The sequence below is a fragment of the Ctenopharyngodon idella genome, chromosome 20 (assembly GCF_019924925.1).
Source record: "Ctenopharyngodon idella isolate HZGC_01 chromosome 20, HZGC01, whole genome shotgun sequence".
In the NCBI taxonomy this organism is placed as follows: Eukaryota; Metazoa; Chordata; class Actinopteri; order Cypriniformes; family Xenocyprididae; genus Ctenopharyngodon; species Ctenopharyngodon idella.
Genome location: NC_067239.1, coordinates 22,800,066 through 22,820,670, shown reverse-complemented (window position 1 = coordinate 22,820,670; position 20,605 = coordinate 22,800,066). Strand labels below are relative to the sequence as shown.

At 36.4% G+C, this 20,605-nt stretch overlaps 3 protein-coding genes across 8 annotated transcripts in view; 1 reads left to right on the top strand and 2 right to left on the bottom strand.

Moving 5' to 3' along the window:
• Positions 1 to 20,605, bottom strand: part of elp3 (elongator acetyltransferase complex subunit 3) — a 75,594-nt gene that overhangs the window by 20,013 nt on the left and 34,976 nt on the right. The gene's annotated exons all lie outside the window — the stretch shown is intronic.
• Positions 651 to 11,432, top strand: slc25a24 (solute carrier family 25 member 24). The gene is made up of 10 exons (XM_051874185.1): positions 651 to 1,097; positions 2,140 to 2,266; positions 2,615 to 2,702; positions 3,079 to 3,190; positions 5,196 to 5,354; positions 5,733 to 5,885; positions 6,438 to 6,545; positions 6,749 to 6,916; positions 10,260 to 10,410; positions 10,493 to 11,432. Exons 1-10 carry the CDS (start codon positions 915 to 917, stop codon positions 10,672 to 10,674), a joined length of 1,431 nt encoding a protein of 476 aa, XP_051730145.1. The 5' UTR covers positions 651 to 914; the 3' UTR covers positions 10,675 to 11,432.
• pde4dip (phosphodiesterase 4D interacting protein) overlaps positions 13,153 to 20,605 on the bottom strand; it is a 68,361-nt gene continuing 60,908 nt past the window's right edge. For 5 of the 6 annotated variants that reach the window (XM_051874181.1, XM_051874176.1, XM_051874177.1 and 2 more), the window contains 10 exons: positions 20,319 to 20,508; positions 20,072 to 20,193; positions 19,423 to 19,551; positions 19,210 to 19,302; positions 18,904 to 19,100; positions 18,598 to 18,729; positions 18,225 to 18,363; positions 18,099 to 18,145; positions 15,285 to 15,375; positions 13,153 to 14,855 (listed from right to left, as the gene is read on the bottom strand). In XM_051874181.1, coding sequence (XP_051730141.1) covers positions 14,665 to 14,855; positions 15,285 to 15,375; positions 18,099 to 18,145; positions 18,225 to 18,363; positions 18,598 to 18,729; positions 18,904 to 19,100; positions 19,210 to 19,302; positions 19,423 to 19,551; positions 20,072 to 20,193; positions 20,319 to 20,508 — 1,331 coding nt within the window. In that variant the 3' untranslated portion in view covers positions 13,153 to 14,664. The remainder of the gene's footprint in view (positions 14,856 to 15,284; positions 15,376 to 18,098; positions 18,146 to 18,224; positions 18,364 to 18,597; positions 18,730 to 18,903; positions 19,101 to 19,209; positions 19,303 to 19,422; positions 19,552 to 20,071; positions 20,194 to 20,318; positions 20,509 to 20,605) is intronic. The other variant, XM_051874179.1, reaches the window with a different exon arrangement.

Genomic DNA, 20,605 nt, shown 5'->3' with positions numbered 1-20,605 from the left:
ATTTGTGTAATATAAATCTTGTAATATATAATAAATTGAAACTTATTGTCAGAAAAATACAGTGGTTATGAACATAATAAAAGTGTCATTGTAATAGTGTAATGACACAGTATAGTCAAAGACTATAGATATAGGAACTTCGGTATAGTATCGTGAATGTTTCAGAATTGCCTCTGGCCATCAACTACTATTATGGCTGTCCTTAGTAATAACTGACACTTGTACTGCAATTATATAATAATAATTCAAGCCATATTTACCCCATTCATATCTGACCACTGTAGTAACTTGCTATATTTAGGATCTAGGGATTTGTTTCAACAGCTGTGCAACACTAAACTAATAATGCATTGCACATAATAATAATAATAATAATAATAATAATAATATATATATATATATATATATATATATATATATATATATATATATATAGAAAAAATAATACAGAATATTTTTATTTTATTTTATTTTTTTTATCTAGGATGCATTACAGCCCATAGTGCTATGAAAAATGAGAAGTTGAGCATGAATTACTAAATGCAACCTCTGTTAAGTAATTCTTGACAGCGAGTCAAATAGGAAAAAAAAAACCTTCAACTGGCTGGCTTGAGCTTGTGTACATTTGGGTGTGTCCGTCTAAAATGAGGAGGCACCGCGGGCAAATAACCCAGTAATACTAGTCCCTCCTTCTTAGGCTCAGTCAGACGCCTACATATTAATAATACAGTGTTGAGTGTCAAGAGATAGTAGCAATAAAAGAATGACTACGATAGTCTGACATAGTGGGCAAGACGTTTAGGGAGGGTCTGTTTTCTCCAGTGCCAGGCAACATCTGTTGTTCTTCCGCAGTTTCCCTGCAATCTTTGGATTCCGTGCGGAAAAAATATACAGTATAAATATCGCAGTTCATCATGTATCAGCTTATAAGGAAATTCGTGTTCACCGAGTCGCATTGTTTGGAGGAGGACAGCACGAAAAGTTTCGCGGAGTTGTTTGAGAAGTTGGATGTTAATAAAGATGGCAAAGTGGACGTTTCTGAGCTCAAGACGGGCCTGGCTGCTATGGGCTTTTCTATGGGGAAAGGAGAAGCGCAGGTAATTCCAGTTCAATGGCTCATTGCATTTTTGTTGTTGACTCACTTCTGTTATAGATCTGCGTGCAGTATAAACCACATAAACCAAATATACCACGCTGACAGGCTGTTCAGATACATTGTTCGCGTGCCAGGGAAATTTACTACTAAGAAAAATCCACCATTTTGTTCGATGTACAAATGCAGATACATGCTTCAAAGCTGAACCCTTAATAGAAAATACTAGTAGTAGTTCAAACAAAAGATGGGAAATGATGCATTTAGTACCAGCCCACATCCTCCTCTTCTTCCTCTTCTAGTAATATTTGATACTATTCGCAGATCGGAGAAAATGTAGTCATGCTTTTTTTTTTTTTTAGGTTTATGGCTCATAGAAATAGTCACTTTGACTACAGTAAGTAATAGCATTTAGCCTCAACAGTCCCCCAATTAGGAATTTCTTTCAAATAGGGTTTTCCAATCTCTTATAGGTTATGCCATTTCCTGTCCTTTGTCAGGACGTGCACTTAAAGCAAAAGGGTGGGTAAAGACACTCCTGTACTGCGCATATAAACCCACATTCCATTATCCCTTGACATTCCTTACACCTGAGACAGCTGATATAACCCCACCTTGCCTAAGCAAATGAGGCTCATTGTATCAAAGTTCAAAGACAGAGAGCGTGCCAGCAAACTCATCAGGTCACATACATTGGGTTTATAATAGTTGTCTTGTTTTGAGTGATAATTTGTTGCTCATTTGATTTGTATAACCTGTATTTCTGCATTATACTAAAGTGTGTAGAAGTCTATAATTGCACCTAAATGACAACAATGGGTGGCAGTGTTTTAAAAGCCCACATTGATGTCAGAGAAACAGAGTCATGTTTGTCAGTTGTTTGAATTGTTTCCTTTGGGTATAGGTCTTCAACAGAATCTGTACAATGTTTAAAGAAAAAAGTTTGTATTGTATATTTTGTTACAGATACAGTACAGAGTTTCTTGTACTCAGTGATAGGCATTTTCAAGGAACCTCATGGACTGTGCTATGTTTTTCTCCTACAGAAAATAGTTGCCTCTGGAGACACTGATAAGGATGAGGGGCTGGACTTTGAGGAGTTTTCAAAATATCTGAAAGAACATGAGAAAAAACTCAAATTGACCTTTAAGAGTCTGGATAAAAATGAGGATGGTAAGATTAAAGTATACTGTGTGTTTTTTGCTCTCCTTCTTTGAGGACTGATCTTGAAGCACTTTCGGACTGTTTTAACCATTAAATTCATGGGATAATATATACCATTGTTATATATTGCAATCTTACCCAGCCCTAAAATCATGTTAAAGCAATAAGGCATTATACAGACTTAACAGTATGAATTTATGTAAAGCTGCTTTGAAACAATGTGTATTGTGAAAAGTGCTATATAAATAAATTTGACTTGACTTTAAATCCAGTAATTAAAATCTAATTTAGAGTCAAATTAAAACACTTGTTTATCCCAAAATAAACATTAATTAACAACATTATTTGTGTGTGCAGGTCGCATCGATGCCAAAGAGATTCAGCAGTCACTTAAAGACATTGGCATAAACTTGACAGATCAAGATGCAGAGAAGATCCTCCACAGGTACTCCTAAGGCCTATTCTCAATAAGAACAAAATTAAAAAAGTGAAAAGAATATTTGTTCTGTTCGTACCATGATCAAAATTTGTCTGAGATGTCATTTAATTTATAGAAATGCAGACTATAATTCACCGGACACAGATTCCTCTCACTTTAATGCTTAATATTACACACCTGATACAAATTTTAGTTGCTTTAATGTAGTAATAAAGTGATATATATATATATATATATATATATATATGCTGAAATAAGACCTTTTCATTGTCCATTTTATTGACAATTTCAATTGATTCAACCATTAAGCTGGTAACTTTATCACATAGGACATTGTTCTCCAGACCTACTTGTCCTCTCTAATTTGACCTTTGTCTTCCAGTATTGATGTGGATGGAACTATGACTGTGGATTGGAATGAATGGAGGGAACATTTCCTCTTCAACCCAGCGGATAACCTTCAGGAAATCATACGCTACTGGAAACACTCCACTGTAAGTTCCACAAAAGAACTCAGATATTACATAAATCCATTACCATCTGATTTGAAGCAGGTATCAGTTATGATGAACACTACATGCTATGGTGACGACCCAGGTTTGTGTATTCAAATGGTGACATGTCATCGGCTGGTCAGACGGCCAGTCAGTTGTCTAGTCAGGCACACAGTTGGGTAGCCCTGTAATCAGCTTGGCCAGCCATTTATATCCCTCCGTCAGTGGACGGGATTGATAAATCGTGAGAAGAGTGTTGAGAGCAGGAAGGATAAGGAGTCTCTTAACTGATTAAGTGTCAAATGTTAACGAAAGTCACACTAATACTAATGTTCAATGTGCAAGACAACTTAGCATCTCTTGCACACACACGTTTATTATATAAATGAGGACATATCACAGACTTATATTGTTTTTAAATAAAGCTAATTATAATTACTACTGATTAACTAACATTTTTTGCATTATTAAAATTAAAATGTTTCTGGTTGTCCACTTCTTAATCTTAATTTCTTAATCTCAAATCTTTTTAGGTTGATTTAAGATTTAAAATAAGTGAAGGGCAAAAATCACCCTGAATCACACTGATTTTTGAGCAGTGCAAGTTTAGTGAGAGCTGTTACAACCAATTGCAGTGAAGCTAATTTAAGACTGTCCTGCACTGGGATTATCCCAGGATGTGCTCGTCATCTGACTGCAGCACTGATGGAAGTGCAGTGAGGCTGGGCAGAGATGAAGGAGTGATTGTGAGGAGAGCAGGTAAAGCAATAGATCTTCGTTGCAGTTGTTATCGCCTAAGGTTGGTATCAGACGAGCTGGCAGCAGAGGGTCAGCATGGCTTTGCTGCAGGAGCACAAGAGGGAATGGCTCATCATTGATATTGAGGATGAAGAAGCTGTATATGTGATGGATGTAGATATGGTAGGTCCTCTGATCCACATTATTTCATAGAGGCCAAAGCAGCTTTGGCCTATTGAGCTATATCCTCCATATTATGATATAAAGATAAAAATTGAAAATATGAATTTGTTTAGTGATAGAAATTCTTTCTGCTATTGAGGTGTTTTATTTCTAAATAGTGTAATTTCCTATTCATAATGGCATAGTTAACAAAAAATATTTGAAGGTTGTTAAACATTAAGAAGGTACTTAAACATTAGTAATTTATTCATGTGTCATTCCAAATATTTATGATTTTCTTTCTTCTGTGGAACATAAAAGATGATACTTTGAAGGATGGTGGTAACAGTTTCAGTTCCCATTGACTATTCCCATTTGACCATAATATGGACAAATAATACAATGGAAGTCAATGGGAACTAAAACTGATTGGTTACCAACATCCTTCAAAATATCTTCCTTTGTGTTCTGGAGAAAAAAGAAAGTAATACAAGTTTGGAATGACATGAAGGTGAGTAATTGATGATGTAATTTTCATTTTTGGGTGAATTATCCCTTTAATAAAGTCTGTGATGCAATACTGATCTTATGTAAGATGATGGAGATGATGACATTAGATTGCACTAACTTGGATTAGGAGCTAGGTTGTAATTAGATACAGGTTGGGATATGTGTTATGAATTAGATGTGTGATAAGTGGAAAATAACATTATTACAAATGAACCCCTTTCAGTGTTTTGGGGGTTATTTTGCTCTTACGAATGATAAATCTTCAGGGAGTCAGTAGCAGTGCATTGTGAAAGGTTAAAGGTCAGAGTTGGTCCAGCAATGAGGCCCATGTACATTCTGCTTACCACTGCAGCTTTCACACATGAACTCTTATATTGTGGCCCTGATGTTTGCCTATTTTCATATTCTTTGCATGTCACTGTATATGACCAGTCACAAAACAAAATATTGATTTCATATTTTAATTCATCACTAAGACAAAGAAGCTTTTTTCTCAGTGCTCAAACATAAGTCACATGTAGCATTCAGTATGGTTTGGTAAGTTACTCTGCAGTATAACTGGTTAGGAACTAACTTCACTTCTGTTGTGTGCTAGGTGTTGGATATAGGTGACAGTCTAACTATTCCAGATGAGTTCACTGAAGAGGAGAAGACCACTGGCGTCTGGTGGAGGCAGCTTGTTGCTGGGGCTGTGGCAGGGGCGGTCTCTCGAACAGGCACCGCCCCCCTGGACAGAATGAAAGTCTTCATGCAGGTGCAGTTCAGATTTTTCATAATTTTTCCTTATCAATATGAATTTCTAGTAAAATGTGTACACGTCCATACAACAAGATACATTTACTTGAGAAATAAAATTCTGTGAGGTAATACAAAATTGTTTTTCAGAGAATAGATATTATAATAAACTGGCCATATTGTATGTAAAATGTCAGTTACTCAAAATTAACTTGTAGATTATGGAAGTGTTTTACTGAGTATAAACACGACTGTGATTATGATTTTATTACAAGGAATAAAAATTGTGATCAACTGGTATTTGAATTGGCTGATGAATATTACAATATATTTAATGTAATTGACTTAATATTTACTTGAATGGCGTTATGAGTCAGTAAATCTATTCTTTTCATAGGTTCATTCCTCAAAAACCAACAAAATCAGTCTGATGGGCGGATTTAAGCAGATGATTAAAGAAGGTGGCGTGGCCTCACTTTGGAGGGGTAATGGAGTCAACGTCATAAAAATCGCCCCAGAAACTGCAATCAAGTTCATGGCGTATGAGCAGGTGAGAAACTCCCCTCTAAATGAACAAATAATACTGAACTACAGATGAGACAGATGCTCAGTGAAATATAATTGTTGGTTTAGATTTTCAGTGTGACACTGAGAAACCCACGTTACCAAGAAACCCACAAACACTGAAACCACTTCCACTTTTGCATTTATCTTTGCCACAATCTTATTATTTTTTTGGTGAAGCAAGAATAAGCAAAAAAACTAACCATATTGTGTGCAAAAATCGCTCAAAATTAACTTGTAGATTATGAAACTGTTTTACTAAATATCAACACGGCTGTGATTACGATGGCCAAATGCTCATGTGACATTGCTTAAGTGTCTTACACAAGCAGCGTGTCAGTGGGAGCTATTTTAACAGCAGTCATTCACAAAACCCTGAACTGGTAATCCGGTGTGGAGGACAGAGGATAATTGCAATGGAGAAGATCGCATTTCCTTTACCTAACAGACTGTTTTAAACCCTTCTCAGTTTTGTGTAGACCAGCTTTCACATGTTAAATCAGTCTTGCATAATGTGTTTTTTGTTGTGCTTTGACAGTACAAGAAGCTGCTGACCAAAGAAGGTGGGAAAATCCAGTCACATGAAAGGTTAATTGCTGGCTCTCTTGCAGGGGCGACCGCTCAAACGGCCATCTACCCAATGGAGGTGAGAAATGAGACCCATGGAAATGGATTTTTCTATATGATGTTCTTGGTTCTATATGATATGATATATATATAATATAGTGGCTCCAACATTGCCCAATAAAAATGAACTGTAGCCCTCAGTGGCAATAATTACACATGGTACCCATCTTCAGGTAAAAGATTATGATAGTGATATTTAAAACAAATGTTTTTAAATTGTAGGTAATGAAGACCAGACTTACTCTAAGGAAGACCGGCCAGTATTCTGGGATGTTTGACTGTGCTAAGAAGATTCTGAAGAAGGAGGGAGTGAAGGCCTTTTATAAAGGCTATGTGCCCAATATCCTGGGAATTATTCCGTATGCTGGAATAGATTTAGCAGTTTATGAGGTGAGTACAAACTCTGAAACACTGTGAAATACCTCAAGATTATATTGTTAAACTATAAACCCAGTTTCTGAATATTTTCGGTTTCATATTTTCACACCTCTGGGCATTTTTCAAGTTTTTCAGGTTTGTGAAAAACCTGTTTGTGTATTTAATTCTCAAAAATATAGTTGACTCATAATGAAGGACATGAAAAGAACTTTCTAACAGATTTGGCCCTTTTAAAAAAAATATATATTAAAGGGTTAGTTCACCCAAAAATGAAAATTCTGTCATTAATTACTCACCCTCATGTCATTCCAAACCCGCAAGACCTTCGTTCATCTTTGGAACACAAATTAAGATATTTTTGATGAAATCCGAGAGGTACAGTGGCAAGAAAAAGTATGTGAACCACTTGCAGAATCTGTGAAAATGTGCAAAATTTTAACAAAATAAGGGAGATAATACAAAATGCATGTTATTTTTTTATTTAGTACTGTCCTGAGTAAGATATTTTACGTAAAAGATGTTTACATATAATCCATAAGACAAAAAAAATAGCTGAATTTATTAAAATGACCCAGTTCAAAAGTTTGTGAACCATTGATTCCTAATACTGTGTGTGGTTACCTGGATGATCTACGACTGTTTTTTTTTGTTTGTTTTTTTTGTGATGGTTGTTCATGATTCGCTTGTTTGTTCTGAGCAGTTAAACCGAGCTCTGTTCTTTAGAAAAAATCTCCAGGTCCCAAAAATTCTTCAGTTTTCCACCATCTTTTGCATATTTTAACCCTTTACAACAGTGACTGAATGATTTTGAGATCCATCTTTTCACACTGAGGACAACTGAGGGACTCAAACACAACTATTAAAAAAGGTTCAAACATTCACTGATGCTCCAGAAGAAAACATGATGCATTAAGAGTCAGGGGGTGAAAACTTTTGAACAGGATGAAGAGGTCCAAATTTTTCTTATTTCGCTTGAATATCATTTTTTTTTTCATTTAGTACTGCCCTCCGGAAGCAACAGAAAATACTTGCATGTTTCCCGGAAGACAAATTAAATACAATTTACCTTGATCTTCAAATTCCAAATGTTTTCACCCCCCATCTATTAATGCATCATGTTTTTTTTCTGGAGCATCAGTGAATGTTTGAACCTTTTTTAATAGTCCCTCAGTTGTCCTCAGTGTGAAAAGATGGATCTCAAAATCATTCAGTCACTGCTGTAAAGGGTTCAAATATACAAAAAATGCTGGAAAACTGAAGAATTTTTGGGACCTGGAGATTTTTTCTGAAGAACAGAGCTCAGTTTAACTGTTCAGAACAAACAAGGGACTCATGAACAACATAAAAACAGTCGTAGATCATCCAGGTAACCACACACAGTATTAAGAATCAATGGTTCACATACTTATGAATGGGGTTATTTTAATAAATTCAGCTATTTTTTTTTGTCTTGTGGATTATATGTGAACATCTTTTATGTAAAATATCTTACATAGTAAGTACTAAATAAAAAATAACATGCATTTTGTATTATCTCCCTTATTTTGTTAAAATTATTAACATTTTCACAGATTCTGCAAGTGGTTCACATGCTTTTTCTTGCCACTGTATATGACTCGTCCACAGACAGCAATTTAACTACCACTTTCAAGGTCCAGAAAGGTACTAAAGACATCGTTAAAACAGTCGACGTGACTGCAGTGGTTCAACCTTCATTTTATTAAGCGACGGGAATATCTTTTGTAAATGTGAATGTTCAGAATGCTGGGTCAGTATTGGCAGACCAAAATAACGACTTTATTCAGCAATATCTTCTCTTCTGTGTCATTCTCATACACTGTTTACATTCAGCGCTTTCAGGTTCTACGTCAAAACGCCGACTCATTATTGGTCGGTTCCTGCGAGTCATATACCACTCGGATTTCATCAAAAATATCTTAATTTGTGTTCTGAAGATGAATGAAGGTTTTTAATGAGTAATTAATGATAGAATTTTCATTTTTTGGTGAACTAACCCAAAAATGAAAACCTAAAAACTTTAAAAAAAAAACATTGCAAGTATACTTTGCATATCAGATAAAGCAAAAATTCTTTTTTAGCTTCAATTGGTCGAAAGTCAAAAAGCTTTTTTTTTCTGAAGTGCACAAACATACTTTTTAGGCATGTTTATTGAGTATTAAAGGATTAGTTCACTTCTGAATGAAAATTTGCTGATAATTTACTCACCCCCATGTCATCCAAGATGTTCATGTCTTTCTTTCTTCAGTCGAAAAGAAATTAAGGTTTTTGATGAAAACATTCCAGGATTATTCTCCTTATAGTGGACTTCAATGGCCTCCAAACGGTTGAAGGTCAAAATTACAGTTTCAGTGCAGCTTCAAAGGACTTTAAACGATACCAGACGAGGAATAAGGGTCTTATCCAGCGAAACGATCGGTCATTTCCGAAAAAAATACAACTGTATATGCTTTATATAAACAAACGTTCGCCTTCTAAGTGCCTCCGCCAAAACCGCATTTCTGTATTCTTCAAAAAGCTTACGCTGTATGTCCTACGCTTTCCCTATTCAACTTACGAAACGAACGCAGCGCCAGTTACATTTCTTCCGTAAGTAGAATAGGGAATGTGTAGGACATACAGCGTAAGCATTTTGGAAAATTGGCGGAGGCACTTAGAAGGCGAACGTTTGTTTATATAAAACATATACAGTTGTATTTTTTTCGAAAATGACCGATCGTTTCGCTAGATAAGACCCTTATTCCTCGTCTGGTATCGTTTGAAACCCTTTGAAGCTGCACTGAAACTGTAATTTTGACCTTCAACCGTTTGAAGGCCATTGAAGTCCACTATAAGGAGAATAATCCTGGAATGTTTTCATTAAAAACCTTAATTTCTTTTCGACTGATGAAAGAAAGACATGAACATCTTGGATGACATGGTGAGTATATTTGAAAGTGGACTAATCCTTTAATAAATGGGTACAAAAAGTATTATTGATTAACTAAAAACTAGAACTATTAAAAATTATTTGTGTTAATTTAAATAAAGATAATGAATACATAACAAAATTAAATTAATTTAAAACTGAAAATATAAAAATAAAAGCTAATTCAAAATATTAATAAATATTATAATAGTATATAAATAATACTAAAATAAGACTGGTCTCTTGCTGAGGGTGTCTATACATTTTAGATAAAACAAGAACAAGAAACTAGAGCTGCTAAAACTAACTTGCTAATTCCGCAATATGGAACTGGCATGTCTGTGCTATCTTCTTATTCGATGATAATGACATGCATTTTTAATGCAAAGCATGAACAAATGTATCATTTTATCCATTCTCTCTCAACAGACCTTGAAGAACGCCTGGTTGTCTCGCTATGCTAAAGACACTGCTAACCCAGGAGTGCTGGTTCTTGTCGGTTGTGGGACCATTTCCAGCACATGTGGCCAGTTGGCCAGTTACCCTCTCGCTCTGATCCGCACACGCATGCAGGCCCAAGGTGAATACTCAGGCCAGAATACACACCTCATCAATGCTTTTGCACTGTGATTTACCTAACGTTTTCCTTTTATTCTTCCCAGCATCATTGGAGGGAGGGGAGCAGGTGTCCATGTCCAAGTTAGTGAAGAAGATCATGGAGAAGGAGGGCTTTTTCGGGCTATACCGCGGGATCTTGCCCAACTTCATGAAAGTGATCCCAGCTGTCAGCATCAGCTATGTGGTGTATGAGTATATGAGGTCTGGATTAGGCATCTCAAAATGATGAATATTCGTATGATAGAGTCTTGCATGTTTTTACACGCACAACTTTAAACCTCCTCTCTTTGAAATCACCCTCCATGATGGGATAAAATGTTTTTCTCAGTAACCAAAGTGTTTAAAATATCAACCTTGGAAAAAACCATGATGGTGTCTTGGATTGAGGTTGGGCCCAACCTAATTAATGTTTACACTGAAATATAAATGTACCTATATGTAATTAATGAATATCTGAAATATTCTACAATTTTATCCGTTTATATGATTTTATCATGTGACCATGTTGTGGTCATGTAGTACCTGAAGCCATTGTGAGCCAGTGCACTATAATGCTATGCAGTATCAGTCTCTGTTTTACACTAGATAGATAGATAGATAGATAGATACATAGACAGACCGTGAAAATCTGCCTTCTTGTATAAAGTAATTGTACCTTATTATACAGGGTATAATTTTTTTAAGTGAATTAGGTTGGGCCGTATTCAAGTCTTTAAACACTGCAGTCAGTCGGTGTTTCTATATGTTCTGTGAAAACTGCTAAATATCCACAGTAAAACAAGAAGCAGAGAAACAATGCAAAATGGGAACCCACATGACATAAAGAGCTAAATGTGCCTTATATCATTGGTTCAGTTTCTCTGTGGGTCCCTTTCCATCTCAGCTATACATTGGAAATAGAATTTTAATTTGTGTTGCCTTTTATCCCCAATGTTTGGATATTTCAGGAACCCTTGTTTATATTAAAGGTGGTATTTTAATACACTTTGTTTTGTTTTATTGCACATTTTACCAGATACTGTCAAAAGTGACCGTAAAGAAATTCAAAATGTTACAATGTTAAGATTATCTATTTCAAATACATTCTGTTATTTTGAACTTTTTATTCATTAAAGAATCCTGAACTTTTTCTATACACTGAAAACTGGAGTAATTGCTACTTAAAATTAAGCTTTGCCATCACAGGAATTAATTATTTTAAAATGTATTAAATTGTATATTCGTATGATAGAGTCTTGCATGTTTTTACACGCACAACTTTAAACCTCCTCTCTTTGAAATCACCCTCCATGATGGGATAAAATGTTTTTCTCAGTAACCAAAGTGTTTAAAATATCAACCAAAATATTTCACAATATTACTATTTTTTTTACTGTTTTTGATCAAATAAATGCATCCTTTGTGAGAGATTGTTTGTTTGAGGAAAAAAAAAAAATCCATAAAATATTCTTATACCAAACTATTGAGCTACCTTGTAGCGGAATAGCTCATATTCTTTTTAATATGTTGGAGTAATGTTAACTTGACATTGTGAGAAGGCCACCCCTTGCAACAGCATGTAACAAATGACAAAAAGATACCAATTAAAGACTTGAGAATAGTTGACTGGACAGGCTTACACAATTCTGACGCAAAAGCTGGATTCTCAGTGCGTTTGATTACGTTTGGATTCAATTAGACTTCCTAAACAGCACGCTGGTGTGAATTATTAAAGTACACATTATACTGGACAGTACAGAGAAATTCTTCCTGATAAAAGCTTTCGATTACTTCCTCATTACTGATGTGGCTAATATACTTAATGTATTACTTAAAGGATTAGTTCACTTTCAAATGAAAATTAGCCCAAGCTTTACTCACCCTCAAGCCATCCTAGGTGTATATGACTTTCTTCTTTCTGATGAACACAAGCGGAGAAATATTAATAAATATCCTGACGCATCCAAGCTTTATAATGGCAGTGAACAGGGGTCATGAGTATGAGCTGAAGAAAGTGCTTCAATCCACATCCATCCATCCTCCAGGGGGTTAATAAAGGCCTTCTGAAGCAAAGTGATGCATTTGTGTAAAAAAAAAAAAAAAAAAATCCATATTTACCAAAATTATGAAGGCCAGACAGCCTTCCGTATTTAACGTACGAAAAAAGCCTAAAACTCTCACAGTTTAAAAAGCTTACGCTACGTCCTATGTCTTCCCTATTCAACTTACGGAAAAAGTGTAACTGACGCGACGCCAGTTTACACTTTATTTGTAACTTGGATGGATGTGGATTGAAGCACTTTCTTCAGCTCATACTCATGACCCCTGTTCACTGCCATTATAAAGCTCGGATATGCGTCAGCATATTTATTAAAATATTTCTGATTGTGTTCATCAGAAAGAAGAAAGTCATATACACCTACGATGGCTGGAGGGTGAGTAAATCTTGGAGTAATTTTCATTTGAAAGTGAACTAATCCTTTAATGTGGAGCAGCTCTATTGTGCCATCTGCTGGTGTAAAGACATATTATTAAGACCAATGTATTGAGAAAAGCGCTTCTATAGATAAAACATCGAAGTACAAAACCAAGACCCAAGAAATGGGACATTTGTATGAAGAGGTGGAAAATATTTTTGTTAGGTTTTTGTGTGCCAATAAGACACAACTGAAGAAAGTACTATAAGAAATATAGAGGAAAATATATATATACAATGAGACACATGTATGATTCCCTTTTTATTAAAATGTCCCTTGTTTTGAGAGTTTCCTCCACACACATGCATTTTACTCTCTTTAACAATCCTCACTCAATGTACATTAATTTACAAAGGGAAATTTAAAATCAAATTGCATTGCTACCAATATTTTAAACAACTGACAGTCCAAAATTACAATCCTGAGAAATATTTGATTGTCATAAAACAATGAGTGCAGGTTGAACTGAAATGACCCATGGCTCTCCTTTGTCTCAGGAATTCATCATAACATGTCCATGCCTGATGTATTGACGGAAGCAATCCGGACTCTCATAAACACATAATATACAGAACAAACAAAATGGCACCAGTTCAGTTGACATATACAGCAGAAACCCCAGGACTTCTTGCACTGTGGTGGAATACTGAAATACTGCACAGCGTAAAGTTAGGTGGTTCATGCAAGAGCAACAGGCTTTCTTTCAAACCCACATACAGATAGAACAGTAAAGCTATGCACATGTTTTGTAGCATTATGACCAGTCTCACAATCTACAATTTGCAAAATTGTCTGCAGTGTCTAACACAATAATAATTTAACTCGGTAATGTTAACTTATTAACTTAAGATAATGTTTCACTGTAGTATTTTTGATCTCATGGGAAACAATTTACAGACATTGCAAATCTAAAACAAAAAAGCGAAAACAAAACAAAAACAAACAAAATAAAAAAGTAAAGGAAAACAAAACAAATAAATGAAAACAAAACAAAAATAAACAAAATAAATGAAAACAAAACTAACAAAAATAAACAAACTAAATAAATGAAAACAAAACAAAAAACAAATCCAAAATGGTCCATCAAGAAAAGCTGATACAGCAAATAGAAATATAAAACACTATTTTTTTTTTTTGGACCAAAAACCAAAAAGTAATTAAAAAAAAAATTATCAATAATCTCCAGTACGAGAATTTATATAAAACAGGAAAAAAGGTCAAATAAAAACTGTAAAAAAAAAAAAAAAGGAAAAAAAAGGGAAAAAAAAGATGAACAGTAAAAAATAAAAAAAAGGAAAAAAATGTACATTAGGTTAGTTCATTCATTAAAAGCAACAGACTCAAACTTTGGCAATAACAGAGAACAAACAAACAGATCTTGTATTAGGATATTCCAATTTCAAGACTACAGTAGCAGGCTGACTGAAAGATTATTGCACCATCACTCTTCAGCTCGTCCCTGGGGTGACTTTCATTTACAGTGTAGCAGGTCTGGCTGGCAGCACAGTAGTATCATAATTGCACATTAATTGTGTTGCTGGTTCAATATAAACCCTCACACTAAACATAAACCCATAAGATGTTACTTTGGTTAAAGGCATGGATTACCAATCCATATGTCTATAATACTAATCTACTCAAAAGCAAATTTGAGAGCTTTTTGGTGGTTCTTATGTAGCAAATAAAACTGAATAATAGATCTATGCATAATCCAGGACATCTAATGCATTTTATGGTGAAATAATATAACACTGATTCACTCAGAGACAGGGAGGGATAGCAGCACTCAGTCTGGAGTCTGTTCTGCAGGACACCTGTAGGAGGCGCTGTCTGTCACTCCCTTGTGCCGGCCATGAGGCAGTCATCACTTTGTGCTGATCCTGAGCATGAGGGGTCACGAAATTCCAACCAAGAGAGGAGGCGTATTTGAGGGAGGCTGCTGAGACCTCACCTAAACAAAGAGTGACAGGAAGAGTCATTATAATTTTACATAAGAATCACTAATAATGCACTGTGCCATTAAAGGACAAAGCAAAAGTGATGTTCTTTATTTAGATTATGCACAAACAAATAAACAAAAACTGGTTCTGTAGTTTCCCTCCAAGCCAAGAGAGGGCAGCATACTACGTGATGACTACTTTATTGTCAGGTCTAACTAGCCTCAGCGTAATGAGCAGGTAGCTAGAAATCATTTCATGTGTTTAGCCTACAAAAAAATGAACAAATTTCAATTGGACAAAAAATCTGTTTTTTTTGCTGCCTGAAAAAGTGATGGAAAAAGAAGCTGGATGACACTTCATGCTGGTTACGCAAGATTGGGTCAGGCATGCATGTGTTGCTAGACAAACACATACACACTAACACACACTTTTACCAGTACCTCTATCAGACCAGGAAGGAGTGGATGAGACCGAATAGAAGGATGAAGGGAGAGAGGTACAGCCTAGAGAGGCAATCTTGAGTTCATTCTTCTGGAATAACTCAGAAGACATAGAGATACAGGGGAGAAGGAAAATAACCCGGTGAGAAAGAGCCGGAGATAGAGCCTTTAATAGCTAGCAATCATCTGATGGAGTCCTTTTGGTTTTGCTCCTTTGACGAAATCTATCTATTCAGCTAAAAACTATTCATTTTTGCTACACAACATTTTATCACCTTGATAAGAAAATCTTATTTTCCTGAATAAAACTTCCAGCAAAAACTGAGGAAAAAATAAATGTTACATTTGTTTAGAGCTTTTTCATATACAGTGCACAGCATAAATGAGTATACCCCCTCTGAAACTTCTGAACGTCAGCAATTACTTAATTACTTAGAAGACATGTTTAGGGTTCTTTAGAGATATAATGTTCCAGCAAGTCTGCTTAATCAATTACCAAAGAAGCATGTCAAAATTATTCAGGAAAATAAGATTTTCTTATCAAGGTGATAAAATGTTGTGTAGAAAAAATGAGTACACCCTCCTAAAAGTTACTAAATAAAATGAAATAAAAATGTTCTGGTGTAAGTTTAAGGCAATGTTTGATCAGGTAAGTATGTTGAACCAAAACATTTAAAGAGAAGTCATTTCTTGACAATTGAAAGTGTTATATAGCCCACTGAATCATTCTCAGACTTAATGCTGACAACAATGGAAACACTTGGGAGAGAACTGTCGGGAGACTTATTTCTTAGCACAAAAGAGGACAGTAGTACAAGAGGATTACCAAATCATTGTTTTAAGTGTGAAAATATAGCAAAAGTAACACAGAAATTCAAAAACAATGGACTTGTGACAAGGCCCCTGAAATAATGAGGCCTTCATTTTAAGCTTTCATTTAGTGATTTGCTATACAAAGATCAGGAGAAATACCAAGCGAGTGTCTCAGAGCCAGCAAAAGCTATGAAAAGAGTGACTGTTTATCTCACAGAGTAAGATGCAGCCTGCAGAAATGACATGCATGGTAGCCAAAGCACAATAAAGTCAGTTAGCCATTTCCAAAGCCCATATTTACAAAATATAGATTCTGGGAATCAATACTCTGGTCTCATGAGACCAAATCAATCATTTTGGATCTAACAGCATCCAAAATGTTATGGTGTTGCTAGAGGAGGAGTACAGTGAGAAGTGCCTGGTTCCCACAGTAAAGTTCAGTGCTAGTAAAGCTCTTATATAGGGATGTATGTATGCTGAAGGTGTGAGGGAGTTGTGCTTTATCAATGCTGTCATGAATTCCCACACCACTGTGTAATTTAATACAAAAAACTTGAAACAGAAGATGTTACCCTTTCCTCATTCCCTGGATTGTAGGGCATTTTTTCAACATGACAATGAGGATATGCATTCTCCCAAGGTGAAAAACCTTCTGTGGACATGTATTGCACTCAATCTTAACACTCTTGAGCATCTGTGGGGGATTCTGTAGAGACGAGTTGAGCAACACTCCCCATTAGAGATCAGGGCATTTAAGGAGCTCATCATCCAGGAGTTAAACAGGACAGATGTGACAATTTGTCATGAACTTGTACACTCCGTGCCAAGAAGGGTCAGAGCAGTATATTCAAAATTATGGAGGGCATACTAAGCACACTAGAATATTATACATTTGTTGAATTAAATCTAGGGTGTACTCATTTCTGCAATCCTTAATTTAAACAAAATTGGCTAATTTACTTATTTAATTAATTACATATATTTCTCCATTTTATTTATGTATATGTTTAATACATTTTAGTTTTGCCATCTTTCCATGAATTGTATTAGTGATCATAAAGAAAATACATCTTTTGTATTTGTTCAGAGGGGGTTTACTCATTTATGCTGTGCACTGTATAACTACAAGTCAGTGTGCGATACCAAACAGGACCACATGGAGATATCAGCCGCCACCTTGACCTGACTGCATATATACTATACAGATCCATTCAGAATTACTAAACACTGCAAAATACAGCAAACTGAAGGTGAGTCAACAGCATCAGTGAAAAGTTCTGTCAGAGCGAGGGTTTGTGTCTGTGCTTGGAGTGTCTGATGTTCACATGTACATAGACTCCACTGACCCTCGCAAACTCCTCGAAAACACGCTTCTTAGGCGAGCATCCATTAGAAAACACTCGACCATACTGAAATGTGCTCATGTTTTTACCATGATTACAATCTTCATCCATAAAAACTTTACTAACAAGACATTGGTTTGCTTTATCCAGCCCCTAGTCCTGACTTTAGCAGTCGCTCATTTCGGATTAGAATTGAGGACACTGATTGGATAAATTTTATGTCATATCTTGAATATGTTTTTATCGTAAATCAGCAATTAGCCAAACTGCTATACAGACCCGCCTCCAGTGGGTGAGTTCTCTATCGCCCCAGAGCTGGACAAAAAGAGGGGACATATAGCGTGTGTTGCTGATTTGAAATATGTTATTTAATTGTGAGTTTGCCAAGCAGTTTTGTAATTTCAGGATTCCCCCATTCAAATAGATAGGACTTGGTCTTGGATGCCCGAAATAGCTGCCCAGAGGCATTGCAAATATGGCTGCCAAGTGAACAGATTTTCCTTTCCTTTGGTGTGGTTCAGGGAGGGCGGCACCTTAGCACCCTTTATTGGCCAGCCACCAATGGGCTACACTTTGGGTGCGCAACCAACATTTTACAAAAAGAAACATGCTTGAGGTTGTAAAAGAGATGCATGTATGAATGGTAGAAAAAGCTTACCTCTAGATTTGAGCGAGCCTGTTTCAACACATCCCGCGTTCTTGACACTGGAAATAAAGAAAAACAGTCAAGAGAAGAGCAATAAACATGAACAAAGATAAGAGAAAATAGAAGAGAGTAACTCACGTTGATTGACAATGAATTGCTCCATGTTGTCTTTAGCACAACTGGAGGTCCGTAGATTCTCCATTGTGTCCCTGAGAAGCTGCTCTTGCTCTGACAACTTGCGCCTCAGTGCGACAACCTCTTTTCTCAAAGACTGCTCCTATACAAACAATTAAAAAAAAAAAAAACCTTTAGCATTACACCAATAACTAACATTCAATATGGTTTTTATTAATGGTTTAATCAAGTAAAGGAGCATTCCTGAAATAATTTTCTGTTGCTGTTGGTGTGAATTTCACATGTGATGTCACATACAGTAGGAGCACAAAAGTAGGTAGTGTTTCCAAGACTTATTGTGATAACAGAAATGTTTACTTTCTAAGTGCCCTCTGACCTTTTTAAGCTGCTGAGCCGAGGCGTCAGTGCTGGGCAGAGCCGCCCTCCAGAACATTCTTAAGAGAGAGCTTGTCTCCTCCAGAATCTGCTTCAGTGTCTTTGTGCTGGCATGCAAGTTCCTCACATAACCCTGCAGAGAGAGAGAGACTGCACGTGAATAACATTTCATTTGCAGTACGCAAACATTTAAGCACGTTCTCCATTTTAGACTCCCAGCCCTATTAAAATAAATTCATATCTCTGTATTGTCTGTTCCCCTAGTATCACATCAGCCTTTCATCTTAAATCAGATCTTTATACTGACCTCTGGTAGGTCATGCGATTCTGTGCTGGACTGCAGTGCCGCCTCCATTTTGCAGATAACCACCTTCCCCTCAAGTAGCTGCTGCTGAAGGGCACAGAAGTCATCTACGTGACCAATCATATGACGCCCTGTCCTGCAGGCGAAGGAGCCGTCAGGAGCCTCAGCTTCCAGTTCTTCAGCAGCAGACTTTGGCGAGTCTAATCAGAAGATGTGCATTGATTAATCAGTTTTCTGTGACTCGCACTCAATTGAGTGAGGTTTATCTCTTATATAAAGCATCAAATGTGTTTTATATAAGACTCTTACCACTTGCAGAAGACTTTGGGTCATCTGGTTCCACGGCTGGTGAAGCAGGGCTGGAGAACCCTGTATCTCGAACAGGGGGAGATGGTGATTGGTCTACAGCAGACGGTGAGACCAAGGTCAATGGAAATATTATAAACATGTCACAATAAATCTGCAAATGTGTGTTTTAAAGTCATGATAAACTTCTTCTTATACTGTAATTAGTTAACTCACCGTGGAATAGCTGTGTTTTGGCTGAGAGGCGAGGCATACACTGGTCCAGCCTTTCTCTCAACTGCTGCTCCAACAAAGGTATTTTAGACTCTTGCTCACGTAGGTCAAAGGTCAAACTCAATCCTGACCCTAGAGTTGTAGAGGGTACAATATGTCAGTACATCAATGTTAATTAACCTTTTAATACACTGTTTATTAGGGTGTATAGACATATCCCTTACAGAAAAACCACATTAATTTCCCCATGTTTTCCACATGTGATCACATGGATTTCACATAGGAACTGTTCCAAAACCACGTTTCCTATGTGCAAAGTATGTGTTTCACATGTGACCACGTGTTTTTGCACATGTGAAATTCATGTGGTTTTTAAGTAAACCACTGTTTAACAAAAAAAAAAAAGTTTTGTTTTCTCTGCTGTACTGAAAACATACCGACCCGTGACTTTGAAACCGAGGTATGTACCGAACCGCCATTTTTGTGTACTGTTACACACTTACTGTTTATACAATCACCAATTTGGTTGACCTATCCTGAATCTAAAGCCAGATGCACACTTCAAGATTTTTGTTGTAATTTTACAGTCTAACTAACACAAATTTCAGTAATTTTGCTTCATGAGATTCAGACAGATGCATTTGTTTCTTACCTGTGTTGCTCTCAGTAGTGCCACAGACTCTCTGATACACCTGTAGTTCACACTGCAGTGTGTGTACTAGACACTGACACTCACTCAACTGCTGCTGGAGAACATTCACTTCATGCTGTAGCCTGTTCACAGATACACATACATATTATTCAAAGCAGTCTGACTCATTTTTGTTGAGCGCAAAATCTCAAAACAAATACTGAAATTTCAAGAGGGCACAAAGGGACATTGTAGACTGACACTGTACCTGGTGCTGTTGTCCAGGCTGTTTTGTTTGTCTTGCTTGAGCTGTAGTACTACCTGAGCCTGCTCTCTAATCTGAGCCTGCAGCTGCCTGCATTGATCCGCCCACCTGCCCGCCTCTAGCTCCGCCTGCTTTAACTGGCCACGCCCAGACAGAACCACCTCTCTCAGCCGCTCCATCTCTTTACTGCCATCTGCACAAGAATGCAAAACATCTCAGGACTATTAGCTACATTTTTGTTACTTCAAGGCACAATATGTAATTTTCACCGCTAGAGGTCGCTTATTCAA

Excerpts from the sequence above, each read along its gene's own strand:
- slc25a24 (XM_051874185.1), top strand. The coding sequence starts at position 915 with ATGTATCAGCTTATAAGGAAATTCGTGTTCACCGAGTCGCATTGTTTG. Across the intron at positions 6,546-6,748 it reads CGGCCATCTACCCAATGGAG|GTAATGAAGACCAGACTTAC; the intron begins GTGAGAAATGAG and ends TTTAAATTGTAG. Across the intron at positions 10,411-10,492 it reads CACACGCATGCAGGCCCAAG|CATCATTGGAGGGAGGGGAG; the intron begins GTGAATACTCAG and ends TATTCTTCCCAG.